This window comes from Martes martes (assembly GCF_963455335.1).
Source record: "Martes martes genome assembly, chromosome: 5".
NCBI lineage: Eukaryota > Metazoa > Chordata > Mammalia > Carnivora > Mustelidae > Martes > Martes martes.
The window spans coordinates 8,623,005-8,637,389 of record NC_137892.1 but is presented as its reverse complement, the minus strand read 5'-3'; the positions used below and the strand labels follow the sequence as shown (position 1 = coordinate 8,637,389).

The window sequence follows — 14,385 nt, the reverse complement described above, 5'->3', positions numbered from 1 at the left end:
ACTTGCTCTCTCTCTCTCTCTCTCTCTAAGATAAATATAAAATCTAAAACAAAAAAACTAATTTGCAACAAAAATTTTGTTCTTTTTAAAATAGTATTCAGGTTTTATGTTTTGTTTTCAGTAGATTTCTATAACAAATTATAAAATTTTCCATCCAATTGTCTCTATTTTTAAAATTTTAAGCTATGCACACAGAAATACACATACATTTTTTTCAAAGTTTCAAATAGTGTTAGTATGACAGACATACAGAATGATTAGTGGCTGTGAATTCCTTTTTTTTTTCCCTAATTTCCCATGCTCATGAAGACAGTAGAGATGGATGGGACCAATGAGAGCACCCAGGGAAATTTCATCCTTTTGGGGTTTTCAGACCGCCCCCATCTGGAGAGAATCCTCTTTGTGGTCATCTTGATTGCCTATCTCCTGACCCTGGTGGGCAACACCACCATCATCCTGGTATCCCGGTTGGACCCCCACCTCCACACCCCCATGTACTTCTTGCTCACCCACCTATCCTTCCTGGACCTCAGTTTCACCACCAGCTCCATCCCTCAACTGCTCTATAACCTGAGTGGGCGTGACAAGACCATCAGCTACACAGGCTGTGCCGTCCAGCTCTTCTTGTTTCTGGGCCTGGGCGGCGTGGAGTGCCTGCTCCTGGCGGTCATGGCGTATGACCGGTTTGTTGCAGTCTGCAAGCCCCTTCACTACATGGTGATCATGAATCCACAGCTCTGCCTGGGCTTGGTGTCGGTAGCCTGGGGCTGTGGGGTGGCCAACTCTTTGATCATGTCTCCAATGACTCTGTGGCTGCCCCGCTGTGGGTACCGCAAAGTAGACCACTTCCTGTGTGAAATGCCTGCCCTGATCCGGATGGCCTGTGTCAATACAGCTGCCGTTGAAGGCATTGCCTTTATTTTGGCCGTGGGCATTGTTCTGTCACCCTTGGTGTTCATCCTGGTCTCCTATGGCTACATTGTAAGAGCTGTATTAAGTATCCGGTCATCCTCAGGGAGGCACAAAGTCTTCAACACCTGTGGCTCCCACCTCACCGTGGTCTCCCTCTTTTATGGGAACATCATCTACATGTACATGCAACCAGGAACCAGCTCCTCCAAAGACCAAGGAAAGTTTCTCACTCTTTTCTACAACATTGTCACACCACTCCTGAATCCCCTAATCTACACACTCAGAAACAAAGAGGTGAAGGGGGCATTAAGAAGATTGGTTTTGGGAAATCTGGGTTTAAAGAAGAGATTATAATAAAACACAATGATAGTAATTCCTCCTTGTTAAAATTCTACAAAAAATGTGTATCCATTATCTTGCATGACTACTATGTTCCAGACTTTGGGCATATTTCCTCACAGAGTTTATGACCCAACTTCAGTTTTCCTTTGTGCAAGTTATGCAGGAGTACATAAATTATGATATCAAAAACAATAGTTCTCAAAAGAGTATTAATCATTGCTGATACACAAATATCTAGATGTTTCATACTGTGCTAAAAGTTAGGGACAGTGAATAGGTCCATGTTTTCTAGAAAGGAAAGAGAGAAAAAAATTAAAACTTATTTTACCCAATCTTCCTGAAATATTTAACCATTAGAACATACTGAATATTTTATACTAATTATTCACTATTATAAATCTTGGTAAGATCTGTCAGCGTGGACAAGAATTTATATTCCACTTTCATTTTCTTACAACAAAACCAACAAAAACAAAAACAACACTTCCGTAACAAAATGTGGCTCTTATTCCTTTTTATCTATTTATTCATTCAACAGCAATTAGTGAATGGCAAATCTCTTGCAGGCACTGTTCCGGATGCCGGGATTAAACTTCTGATCAAGAGTGACAAAGCCCCTGATTTTGTGAAATTTACACATTAATGTGTATGTTGGTGACAATGAATAACAAAGAATAAAGCTATCATTTAGTGATAAAAATAGATAACCCTCTTACACTGTTGGTGGGAATGCAAACTGGTGCAGCCACTTTGGAGAACAGTGTGGAGATTCCTCAGGAAATTAAAAATAGAGCTTCCCTAGGACCCTGCAATTGCACTGCTGGGTATTTACCCCAAAGATACAGATGTAGTGAAAAGAAGGGCCATCTGTACCCCAATGTTTATAGCAGCAATGGCCACGGTCGCCAAACTGTGGAAAGAACCAAGATGCCCTTCAACGGATGAACGGATAAGGAAGATGTGGTCCATATACACTATGGAGTATGATGCCTCCATCAGAAAGGACGAATACCCAACTTTTGTAGCAACATGGACAGGACTGGAAGAGATTATGCTGAGTGAAATAAGTCAAACAGAGAGAGTCACGTATCATATGGTTTCACTTATTGGTGGAGCATAACAAATAATATAGAGGACAAGGGTAGATGGAGAGGAGAAGGGAGTTGAGGGAAATTGGAAGGGGAGGTGAACCATGAGAGACTATGGACTCTGAAAAACAACCTGAGGGTTTTGAAGGGGCGGGGTGGGAGGGTGGGGGAACCAGGTGGTGGGTATTAGGGAGGGCACAGATTGCATGGAGCACTGGGTGTGGTGAAAAAAACAATGAATACTGTTACACTGAAAATAAATAAAAAATTAAAAAAAAAAAAAAAGAGGTAGAAAAGGCCGGAGCGTGGAGAATCTCAGTGTTACAGACTGGAAAGTTTACCTGTAGCACAGGAAATTGTTGTGAAAGTAAATAATACGATTTTCAGCCTTACAGGTCCACTCCACCGGTTCTGCAGGGAATGGATATTTCGGGACAAAAGCAAAAGCGAAAAGACTACTGCAGTCAACGAGGCAACAGTAGCTAACGGTTTGCAATGAACATTATCAGTGGAAAGAGTAAGTTTACAATCAGAGACGTATTTTAGAGTTCAAGCCAAGAGTACTTTCTAATGGAACTTGTGGACTGAGACATAGGAATTGAGAGACTTTTGATCTCAGGAAACAAACTGAGGGTGGCAGGGGGCAGGGGGATAGGGATAGGGTGGTTGGGTTATGGACACTGGGGAGGGTGTATGATATGGTGAGTGCTGTGAAATGTATTAGCCTGATGATTCACAGACCTGTACTCCTGGGGCAAATAATACATTATATGTTAATTAAAATAATTTTTAAAAAATGATGTAATTTGTAATTTTAACAAATAGGTTGTTTATTGGAACATTTTCTGGAATGGAAGTGACTGAAGTAAAAGCAGATATGCTGTTGGGGTAGCAATTAAAATGTTCTGCTTTAGGGGCGCCTGGGCGGCTCAGTGGGTTAAAGCCTCTGCCTTCGGCTCAGGTCATGGTCCCAGGGTCCTGGGATCGAGCCCCACATCGGGCTCTCTGCTCGGCGGGGAGCCTGCTTCCTCCTCTCTCTCTCTGCCTGCCTCTCTGCCTACTTGTGATCTCTGTATGTCAAATAGATAAATAAAATCTTAAAAAGAATGTTCTGCTTTAGACAAATTATGTTTGAAATAAATAATAAACAGTCAAGGGTATCAGTGTGCTGGTTATATAAAATTTCAGGAGCTCAGGTTAGAAAGGCAGGTTTCGAAATATTAATTGGAATACACCAGTATATGGATGTTATTTAAATGTCTCAGATTTTATTGTCCTTTTGTGGGGTAGAAATAGACAAGGTAACTGAAGTAAACAAGTTAAAGGAACTAAATCCTAAAATGAATTAATGTTTAGAAATCAGGCTGAGGAGAAGGGACCAGAAAAACAGTATTGGACAGAGTGGTCAATGGCAAAATTCCAAAAATGACTATTACTGGTAACTCCATCCTATGCATGTCTGTAGGCCCCTCCATCCACAAATGAACCCTTCAATACGGTCCGGTGATGTGACTCACTTTGGTCAACAAAGTTTGGCAGTTATATTCCTGTACCCATCCTGGGCCCAGTTCATCAGAGGCCTGGCTGCTACTTTTTTCCTTTTGATCTACGTTCCATGTAAATCGAGCTCAGACCACACTGCTGAATGCTGACGGGCAATATGAATAGATGGGTCCTGTTGGAATGAGCCAGCCGTTCTAGCAGCCAGCACTGTGAATGAGGTCATCTGACTCAACCAGACATCCAGAAAATATAGCTTTGCAAATGGTCTACACAGCAAGGACATGGAACAAAGATGAGCCATTCCTGCTAAGCCCTGTCAAGACTTCTGACACACAAATGACAACAATAATAATGTAGTTTCCACTAGGTTTGAAGATGGTTTGGTTGGCAGAAATAATGACCAGCAACTGAAAGGAAGATAAGTAGTGGGGTTTTGTTTGTTTGTTTGTGTTTTTGTTTTTGTTTTTTGAAACTAGATCTAAATGAGCTCATCAAGTGTTTGGAATATTGCTAAAAAAACTTAAAATAGAAAGCATTTAAGTGACCCAAAAAGAGATGTTGGTGATGTTGACAATGGTTTGAGAGGATCCGTTGAGTACGAAATCCCATTTGGAGTGTAGTGAAGAAAGAAAGAAGATGAAAAAGCGAAAGTTTTGCTAGAATACTCTGTGGTCCAGAAAACAAAACATGTAAGCGAGGCAATGCCTCATGGAATGTTTTTATTCATTTAAAAATAGGATATACTAAATGGTTTTATAAATTGAAGTGAATATGTAAATACAGAAGAAGGATATATAGATGCCAGAAGACGTATTTAGTATGAGAACAGGTCTTTAAAAAATGGCAAATCTTGGTGAATTCAAGGCTTTCAGTAGGAACCAGTACATTTCAGTTGCAATAGGGTAAAATATAGCGTATATATAAACAGAAGTAAGAGTATGTATTTTTTATGGAGATAATGCGCAGAGTTATTCACTCTTTTTCCTCGTTGAAATGTAATAATTAGTCACAAGTTGAAGCATAGTGAGAGGTTGAATGATGGCAGGGAATGTAAGTTGATAGAGGAGTGGAAAGAAGGTAAAATGTAGTTTTGAACTGGAAAATTGAAATAGTGTTGTAGACATAACCTATAATGTCTTGCTATGTTTTCTTGTTCTTTGTCATTTTTGGAAAAGCACTTTAAATAAAACAAATTAGGGGCACCTGGGTGGCTCAGTCATTAGCGTCTGCCTTTGGCTCATGTCATGATCCCAGGGCCCTGGGATCGAGCCCCATATCAGGCTCCCTGTTCGGCGGGAAGCCTGTTTCTCCTACTTATACTCCCCCTGTTTGTATTCCCTCTCTCGCTGTCTCTCTCCCTTCCAAATAAATAAATAAAATCTTTAAAAAAACTTTTTTAAAGTTTAAAAAAATAAAATAAAATAAAACAAGTTAGCACAATTTGAAAATTATTGTCCAAAGGTATGAATGTTTTCAAATACTGGTGAATTATTATCAGCAGACCATGGAGGTCTTCGACACGTGAAGGTGACTCTTGTAGGCAGCATGTAGGTGGGTCTTTTTTTTTTTTTCTTTATCCAGTCCAGCACCCTATGGCTTTTGATTAGAACTTTTATGTCATTTATACTTGAAGTAATTATTGATAAATATGTAGTTATTTCCGTTTGGCTATATGTTTTTTTTGTTGTTGTTTTTGTAGTTCTATCCTTTCTTCTTTTGTTCTCCTTCCTTGTGACTGATGAGTTTCTTCAACATTATGTTAGGGTTTCTTTCTTTTTCTTTTTTGTGTTCTTTTGTTGTTGTTGTTGTTGTTGTTGTTACCATGAAGTTCATATTCAACATCTTAGGTGTATAGCAGTCTATATTAATTTTGCCAGTCCTTTAACATAAAATATCTTCCTAAAAAGCACTCTCTCACTTTCTCTTACATTTTAATGTATCAGCTGATATAGTTTATACTTTTATTCATAGTTCTCTTACACCAAATTATGACCATTACTTTTCCACTTGAAATCACTTTAATATTTCTTATAATGTTCATCTAGTGATAAACTCCTTTAATTTTTATTTCTTTAGGAAACATTATCTCTACTTCAATTCTGGATGATAATCTTGCCATGTAGAATATTCTTGGTTGTAGTTTTTCTTTTTCTTTCTTTCAACATTTTGAATATATCATGCCCCTCTCTTCTGGTCTGCAAAGTTTCTAATACCAGCTACTAAATAAATAGTTCTATGAGACCACCAGTTAATTTATTAGCTGGTAGTCTCATAGAGTTTCCCCTACATATAGCTTTGTGCCTCTGTTTTGCTACTTTTAACATTCTCTTTTTGCCTTTAACGATTGTCATTTTCATTATTGTCAAGAGGGTCAGGTATGGACCCCCTTGGGTTCATACTATTTGAAACTCTCTGTGTGCTTCTTGAATCAGAACATCTATTTTCTTTCCTAGGTTAGGAACTTTTTAGCTATTATTTCTTCATTTATGTTTTCTGGCCTTTGTTTTCTTCTTCTTCTTCTGGGGTCCCTTATTGTAAATGTTTGTTGGTTGGATGTTGTCCAAGAGATCCTTTAACTTACCCTTATTAATTTTTTTCTGTATTCCTTTCAATTTTTGTTATGCAGCGTCTGTGCTTTCATTACCCTGTGCTCCAAATTGCTGATATGTTCTTCTGTATCCTCTACTCTATTGTTGATTCCTTGTAGAGTACTTTTATTTAGTTATTGTATGTGTCAACTCTGATTTTTCCTTTTACATACGTACATATATGTGGTATGTAATTATATTACAATATTTTATTGAAGTTCTCACTGCGTTCTTCTACTCCTCTATCTAGCTCAGTGAACACCTTCATGATTATTACTTTAAATTTTTTTCAAGCATTTTGTTTATTTCTGTTGAATTTAGTTCTTTTCCTGAGGTTTGCCTTGTTCTTTCTTTGGAGCACTTACTTACTCTTTCTAAACATGAAAGAATGGTCTTATATATGTTCATTCCCAGTGTAGACTCTGTGTGTTGGTGACCCTTGCTGTCTGGCTGGATCTGGGGCTGGTATGGGCTGGGGGTCCTGGGGTTCTCCACATAGTGTCTACTCTGGCAGGATAACTAAGGCTATGCAGGGTGCAAACCAGAGTGGCCCAAGGCTCCATATGCAGGGGACACCTTGTCAGAATAGTGGAGGCTGAAGAGGATGCTATCTGTGTTTTCTCAGGGATTTCTGTGTGCACAGGGTTCCCTGGCACTGTGGCTGGAGTTGAGATGGGTTGCAGATCAGGAGGCCCCAAGTCTTTCAGCATAGCAGACATCATGGGAGAACAGCTAAAGCTGAAATGGGAGCACATCAGAGATTCTGGCATTCTAAGCATGGCACTCTAAGCATATTTCAGGACATACGAAGCTGATGTGGGTGCCACCCAGGGAATCCTGTGCCTCTCCAGACAACTGCCACTGTTTCAGAACAGCTAAAGCTGAAGTCGGTGCAGGCCAGTATGTCCTGGAGTCCCACGCAGTGAGGTACCCTGGCTGGACAGCTGAAGCTCAAATGGGTATGAGTTGGGTTATGCTGGGGGTTCTGTGCAAGAGATGCCCTAATGGCGCAGCTAGAGCTGAGGGAGGTGATGTGCAAGGCTGGAGGTCTCTGGGATGTCTGCACAGAAAGTGCGCTGGCAGAATAGCTGAAACTAAAGTGGGTACAAACAGGGGGGAACTATACACAGTAAGGCACTTTGGCAGGATAGCTGAAGTAGCTATAAACCTGAGTGTTATAAGACTTTGCACAAAGGGTGCCCTAGAGTTGGTCTGGAGCTGAGGTGGGGTATAGGCTGGAAGGTTCTGGGGCACTCCATTCAGTGGGTACCCTGCCAAGAAAGCTAAATTTAATGTGGGCATGAACTGGTGTGATCCCTGGGCTCTCCATGCAGTGTGTGCCCTCAAAGGACAGCTGAAGATGAGTTGTCATTTTCAAAAAGACAAACCTGGGTGTGTCCAGGTGCTCAGGGCAGAAGTGCCCTGGGTGGGTGACTGGAGTCAATGTAGGCATGAGCCAGGGGTTCACAGGTTTATGCACAGGAGCACACAAGAAAAGTGGCTGGGTCTGAAGCAGACATCATCCAGGACATTCTGGAGGGCTCTGTGCCAAGGGTGCCCTAGCAAGCCATCTGAAGCTAGAGGTGGTGAGAGCCTAGAGTGTTCTGGGGGTGCTGTCCACTTTTGTCACCTTGACACAAAGGCTAGAACTGTAATTTATGTTAACCAGGATGCCCCAGTGTGCACTACCCTGTGGTACCTCAGTGTGATGGCTGGATCTGATATAGGCTAGGGCTGCTGGGCTCACTGAGGTATGGGTCAGTCGGGATGTCCCAACTGTGCACTGGTCTGTGCTTTCAAGGTGAGAGAGGTATGTCAGCTTTGTCTCCAGCAGCTCCCTCACTTTTTGGGAGTGTTCTAGATCTGGCTATTTATGGGTTAATTGTTTTTTACACCCTGAGCTCTTTCATTGTGCCCCAGTGATGGTGTAAACTATCAGATACGGGACTTGTGGAAGTAGGAACCTGGCTATGGGGTCCAGACCCTGCTCTGGTCTGCACTTTCAAGGTGGAGGGGGAACATAACCGTCTCACTCTCCATTCACTGTGACCTAGAGAGGGTTCCAATAATCCCTTTGCCATTTGGAGGAGTTCTAGGGCTGGCTGTTTTATTCACTAGTTGCTTTTTTCAACTGGGGCTACTTTTCTGTGCCAAAGGAAAGTTAAATCTGATCCTATTTCCTAAGCAGGATCCCTCCCCACTGAAGTTCAAAACATCAGAGGTGGATGATCATTCGCTACTGTGTCTCTATCTCTCTTGCTATTTATCCTCATTTAATGTTCATTCCTTTGATCAGTACTTTGGTTGTGCAGAAGTTGATCCGTCAGTCTTCAGTTTTTCAGGGGAAATTGCTCTAAAACAGGTGTAACTTGGTGTGTTCTGTGGAGGAGATGAATCCAGGGTCTTCTTTTGTCACCATCTTGGACCAGAACTCTCCTCTAGTGTTTTTGTGGTTGTTATTTTTGTTGTTGTTTTTAATTTCAGTTGTTGAATTTTTCATCTCTGACAGTTCCGTTTGATATTTTGTATCTCTTTGTTGAAGTTCTCATTGAACACATTCACTTTTTTCCTCTAGGTCCAGTGAGTATCTTAATGACCATTACTTTGAATTCCTTACCAGGCGTGTTGCTTACCTCCATTTCATTTAACTCTTTTGCTGCGATTTTGTCTGTTCTTTCATTTGGGAGATATTCCTCCGCCTTTTCATTTTATCTATATCTCTGTGTCTGTTTCTATGTTTTAGGGAGTTTTGTTACCCCTCTTTGTCCTGTGGTTCTCTGTAGCACAATGCACCTGGTGACAGGAACCAGGTGCTCAGGTGTTGCTTCCTGTGTGTTCTGTGTATGCCCTGTTGTTCTGGTTAAATCACATTTTGCCTCCCTTTGCTTGTTGTGGGTACACTGGGTGGGGTTTGTTTCTTGCACTGTCAAGTTGCCTATCTGAGACAGTGGTGGGCTCATAGATGGGTAGGGTCAGCCGTCAGACTACTAGTCTGCAGTCAGTCTCTCTGCTCCAGGTGTGGAACACCTATTGGTCAAGGAAAAAGCTTGGCCTGTTGAAACTGCTTGTGTGCTTTTGTGTGGGATTATCTCCACTCTTCCCAGGACAGGGGTCACTTGGGAGTGGTGGTGGTCCCTGCTAGGGCTACTTTCAGGGTGTGGAAAGGCAGGAGCTGTTTTGGAGAGATGCCTGCCAAGACAGGCAGATTGGATCTGGCGAGTCTGCAGGAAAACATGAGGGTGGGAAACATGGTATTAGTAAGGTGGGTGGAGAGTGTTAGCTCTGATTCCCATTAAGTATCTGGCTATCTAAGCTGGTGGAGAGGAAGAGAAATGGTATCCATCAGTACTTTTGCTCTTAGAGAAGTCTCCTGTATATTCTTACCTCTCCAGTGCATGTTCTGAGACTAGCAAATAGATTTATACCTACACACCAGATGCTTTTCAAATGGTTATGTCTGTGCTGTATCTCAGGCAGGGTTATTTATCAGTCTGGATCTTTAAGGATGGGAACTCAGTTTCATATCTCACTTTGCTCTCACACAGTTAAGCCCTCTTGATGTTTAAAATGTTCAGGGTTAGACTCTGCTGATTTTCTTAGCTCTCAATTTAAGCCCCATTGATTTTCAAAGCTTGATGTGATGGGGACTCATCTCCCAGGACAGGTGTCCTGTGCCTAGGATGCCTGGAATGGGGTCTAAATTGTTCACGTCTACTCACTTGTGGTGTCCTTCCTGTTCCTTCTTAATCTTGCCAAGGGGAGATTCGTTCCCAATGTCTCTGCCCCTTCCACCCTTTAGGATGTGGCCTCATCTCTAGTGTTAACAGTGGAAGTTCTGTTCTGTCAGTCTTCTGGAATTTTCAGTTACTTTTACAGATGTAACTGCTACTCAGTGTACCTGTGGCCCAAGGTGACCTCAGGATCCTCCTGCTCTACCATCTTCCTCCTGTTTTCACCTTTTATTTCTTCTTTATTTCCAAATTTCTCTGGCTATAACTTCTTATATTGTATCATTAGACATGTTGGAAGGGGTCATCTTTGTCTTTTTCCCAAACTCGGAAAATCTTACATTTTTATACCACTGAGTGTAATGTAAGTTATGGTATTCTGATATATGACCTTTATTGAGGTAATGTTTTTATTTCTAGTTTTTTAGTATTTCTATAATGAAAGTCTTTGATCTTTTGGGGTTTTTTTTCCTGCATTAGTTGAGATAACTATTTTTTATTCCTTCATTCTGTCAGTGTGGTATAGTACATGATTGATTATTGCACAGTGAATTTTCCTCAAATTATAAGAATAAATAATATTTTCATGTTGTATGATAACTTTAGTAAGTTGATGTATTTAGTTTCTTAGTAGTTTCATGATAATTTGTGTATCTATATTCAACAGCTATGTTGTTACTTAGGATTTTATTCTTTGAGTACCTTTCTTTGGATTTTGTATTAGGTAAATGCTACCTTCACAGAATGAAATAGAAAGTGTTTCCTCTTCTTGAACTTTTATGAAGAGCTTCAAAAGATTATTGTCCATGTAGTTTTATATATTTACAAAAATATCCTAGTAAAGACATTTGATTCTGAACTGTGTTTTGTTGGGGTGTTGTGATTAAAGTTCAATAGTCTGTTGTTGTATTAGTCTTCTTTAATTTAAATGCTATTTTGCCTGATATTGGTATAGCCATGTTAATTCTCTTTAGAATATTGTGGGCATATTGATTTTTTCCTTCAAATTGTTTGTTTACTTGGATCTATAGTGAGTGTTATCTAGACACTATTTAGTTGGATCATCTGTTTAAACCATTTGGCAATATATGCTTTTTTTTTTTACTTTTTTTATTTATTTATTTTAATTTTTTAATAAACATATAATGTATTTTTATCCCCAGGGGTACAGGTCTGTGAATAACCAGGTTTACACATTTCACAGCACTCACCATAGCACATACCCTCCCCAAAGTCCATATCTCCACCACCCTCTCCCTTTCCCCCTCGCCCCAGCAACCCTCAGTCTGTTTTTTGAGATTGAGTTTTTTATGGTTTGTCTCCCTCCCAATCCCATCTTATCATTTTTTCTTTTCCTACCTCCCCCCAACCTCCCCACATTGCATTTCCACTTCCTCATATCAAGGAGATCATATGATAGTTGTCTTTCTCCGATTGACTTATTTTGCTAAGCATAATACCCTCTAGTTCCATCCACATCGTCGCAAATGGTAAGATTTCATTTCTTTTCATGGCTACATAGTATTCCATTGTGTATATATACCACTTCTTCTTTATCCATTCATCTGTTGATGGACATCTAGGTTCTTTCCACAGTTTGGCTATTGTGGACATTGCTGCTATAAACATTCGGGTGCAAGTGCCCCTTTGGAGCACCACGTTTGTATCTTTAGGATATATACCCAGTAGTGCAATTGCTGGGTCATAGGGTAGCTCTATTTTCAGTTTTTTTGAGGAACCTCCACACTGTTTTCCAGAGTGGTTGCACCAGCTTGCATTCCCACCAGCAGTGTAGGAAGGTTCCCCTCTCTCCACATCCTCGCCAGCATCTGTCATTTCCTGACTTGTTAATTTTAGCCATTCTGACTGGTGTGAGGTGGTATCTCATTGTGGTTTTGATTTGTATTTCCCTGATGTCAAGTGATGTGGAGCATTTTTCATGTGTCTGTTGGCCATCTGGATGTCTTCTTTGCAGAAATGTCTGTTCATGTCCTCTGCCCATATCTTGATTGGATTATTTGTTCTTTGGGTGTTGAGTTTGATAAGCTCTTTATAGATTTTGGATACTATCCCTTTATCTGATATGTCATTTGCAAATATCTTCTCCCATTCTGTGAATTGTCTTTTGGTTTCGTTAACTGTTTCCTTTGCTGTGCAAAAGCTTTTGATCTTGATGAAATCCCAATAGTTCATTTTTGCCCTTGCTTCTGGTCCTTTGGCGATGTTCCTAGGAAGAAGTTGCTGTGGTTGAGGTCAAAGAGGTTGCTGCCTGCGTTCTCCTCAAGGATTTTGATGGGTTCCTTTCTCACATTGAGGTCCTTCACCCATTTTGAGTCTATTTTCGTGTGTGGTGTAAGGAAATAGTCCACTTTCATTTTTCTGCATGTGGCTGTCCAATTTTCCCAGCATCATTTGTTGAAGAGACTGTCTTTTTTCCATTGGACATTCCTTCCTGCTTTGTCGAAGATTAGTTGACCATAGAGTTGAGGGTCTATTTCTGGGCTCTCTATTCTGTTCCATTGATCTATATGTCTGTTTTTGTGCCAGTACCATACTGTCTTGATGATGACAGCTTTGTAATGGAGCTTGAAGTCCAGAATTGTGATGTTACCGATTTTGGCTTTCTTTTTCAGTATTCCTTTGGATATTCAAGGTCTTTTCTGGTTCCATAAAATTTTAGGATTATTTGTTCTATTTCTTTGAAAAAAATGGATGGGATTTTGATAGGGATTGCATTAAATGCGTAGATTGCTTTAGGTAGAATAGACATTTTCACAATATTTGTTCTTCCAATCCATGAGCATGGAACATTTTTCCATTTCTTTTTGTCTTCCTCAATTTCTTTCGTGAGTACTTTATAGTTTTCTGAGTACAGATTCTTTGCCTCTTTGGTTAGATTTATTCCTAGGTATCTTATGGTTTTGGGTGCAATTGTAAATGGGACTGACTCCTCAATTTCTTTTTCTTCTGTCTTGTTGTTAGTGTAAAGAAATGCGACTGATTTCTGTGCATTGACTTTATATCCTGACACTTTACTGAATTCCTGTACAAGTTCTAGCAGTTTTGGAGTGGAGCCTTTTGGGTTTTCCACATATAGTATCATATCATCTGCAAAGAGTGAGAGTTTGACTTCTTCTTTGCCAATTTGGATGCCTTTAATTTCTTTTTGTTGTCTGATTGCTGAGGCTAGGACTTCTAGTGCTATGTTGAACAGCAGCGGTGATAACGGACATCCCTGCTGTGTTCCTGACCTTAGCGGAAAAGCTTTCAGTTTTTCTCCATTGAGAATGATATTTGCAGTGGGTTTTTCATAGATGGCTTAGATAATATTGAGGTATGTGCCCTCTATCCCTACACTTTGAAGAGTTTTAATCAGGAAGGGATGCTGCGCTTTGTCAAATGCTTTTTCAGCATCTATTGAGAGTATCATATGGTTCTTATTCTTTCTTTTATTAATTTATTGTATCACATTGATGGATTTGCAGATGTTGAACCAACCTTGCAGCCCTGGAATAAATCCCACGTGGTCGTGGTGAATAATCCTTTTAATGTACTGTTGGATCCTATTGGCTAGTATTTTGGTGAGAATTTTGACATCTGTGTTCATCAAGGATATTGGTCTGTAATTCTCTTTTTTGACGGGATCAAGGTGATGCTGGCCTCATAAAATGAGTTTGGAAGTTTTCCTTCCATTTCTATTTTTTGGAACAATTTCAGGAGAATAGGAATTAATTCTTCTTTAAATGTTTGGTAGAATTCCCCTAGGAAACCATCTGGTCCTGGACTTTTGTTTGTTTGGAGATTTTTGATGACTGTTTCGATCTCCTTACTGGTTATGGGTCTGTTCAGGTTTTCTATTTCTTCCTGGTTCAGTTGTGGTAGTTTGTATGTCTCTAGAAATGTATCCATTTCTTCCAGATTGTTGAATTTGTTGGCATAGAGTTGCTCATAGTATGATCTTATAATTGTTTGTATTTCTTTGGTGTTGGTTGTGATCTCTCCTCTTTCATTCATGATTTTATTTATTTGCATCCTTTCTCTTTTCTTTTTGATAAGTCTGGCAGGGGTTTGTCAATCTTATTAATTCTTTCAAAGAACCAGCTCCTAATTTCGTTTATTTGTTCTACTGTTTTTTTTAGTTTCTATTTCATTGATTTCTGCTCCGATCTTTATGGTTTCTCTTCTCCTGCTGGGTTTAGGCTTTCTTTGTTGTTCTTTTTCCAG

At 40.0% G+C, this 14,385-nt stretch overlaps 1 protein-coding gene across 1 annotated transcript; it reads left to right on the top strand.

Moving 5' to 3' along the window:
- Positions 1–318: 318 nt before the first annotated feature.
- Positions 319–1,266, top strand: LOC308342644 (olfactory receptor 2W3-like; the record flags this gene model as incomplete). The annotated part of the gene is made up of 1 exon (XM_080803227.1): positions 319–1,266. One exon carries the CDS (start codon positions 319–321, stop codon positions 1,264–1,266), a length of 948 nt encoding a protein of 315 aa, XP_080659353.1.
- Between the last annotated feature and the right edge of the window lie 13,119 nt (positions 1,267–14,385).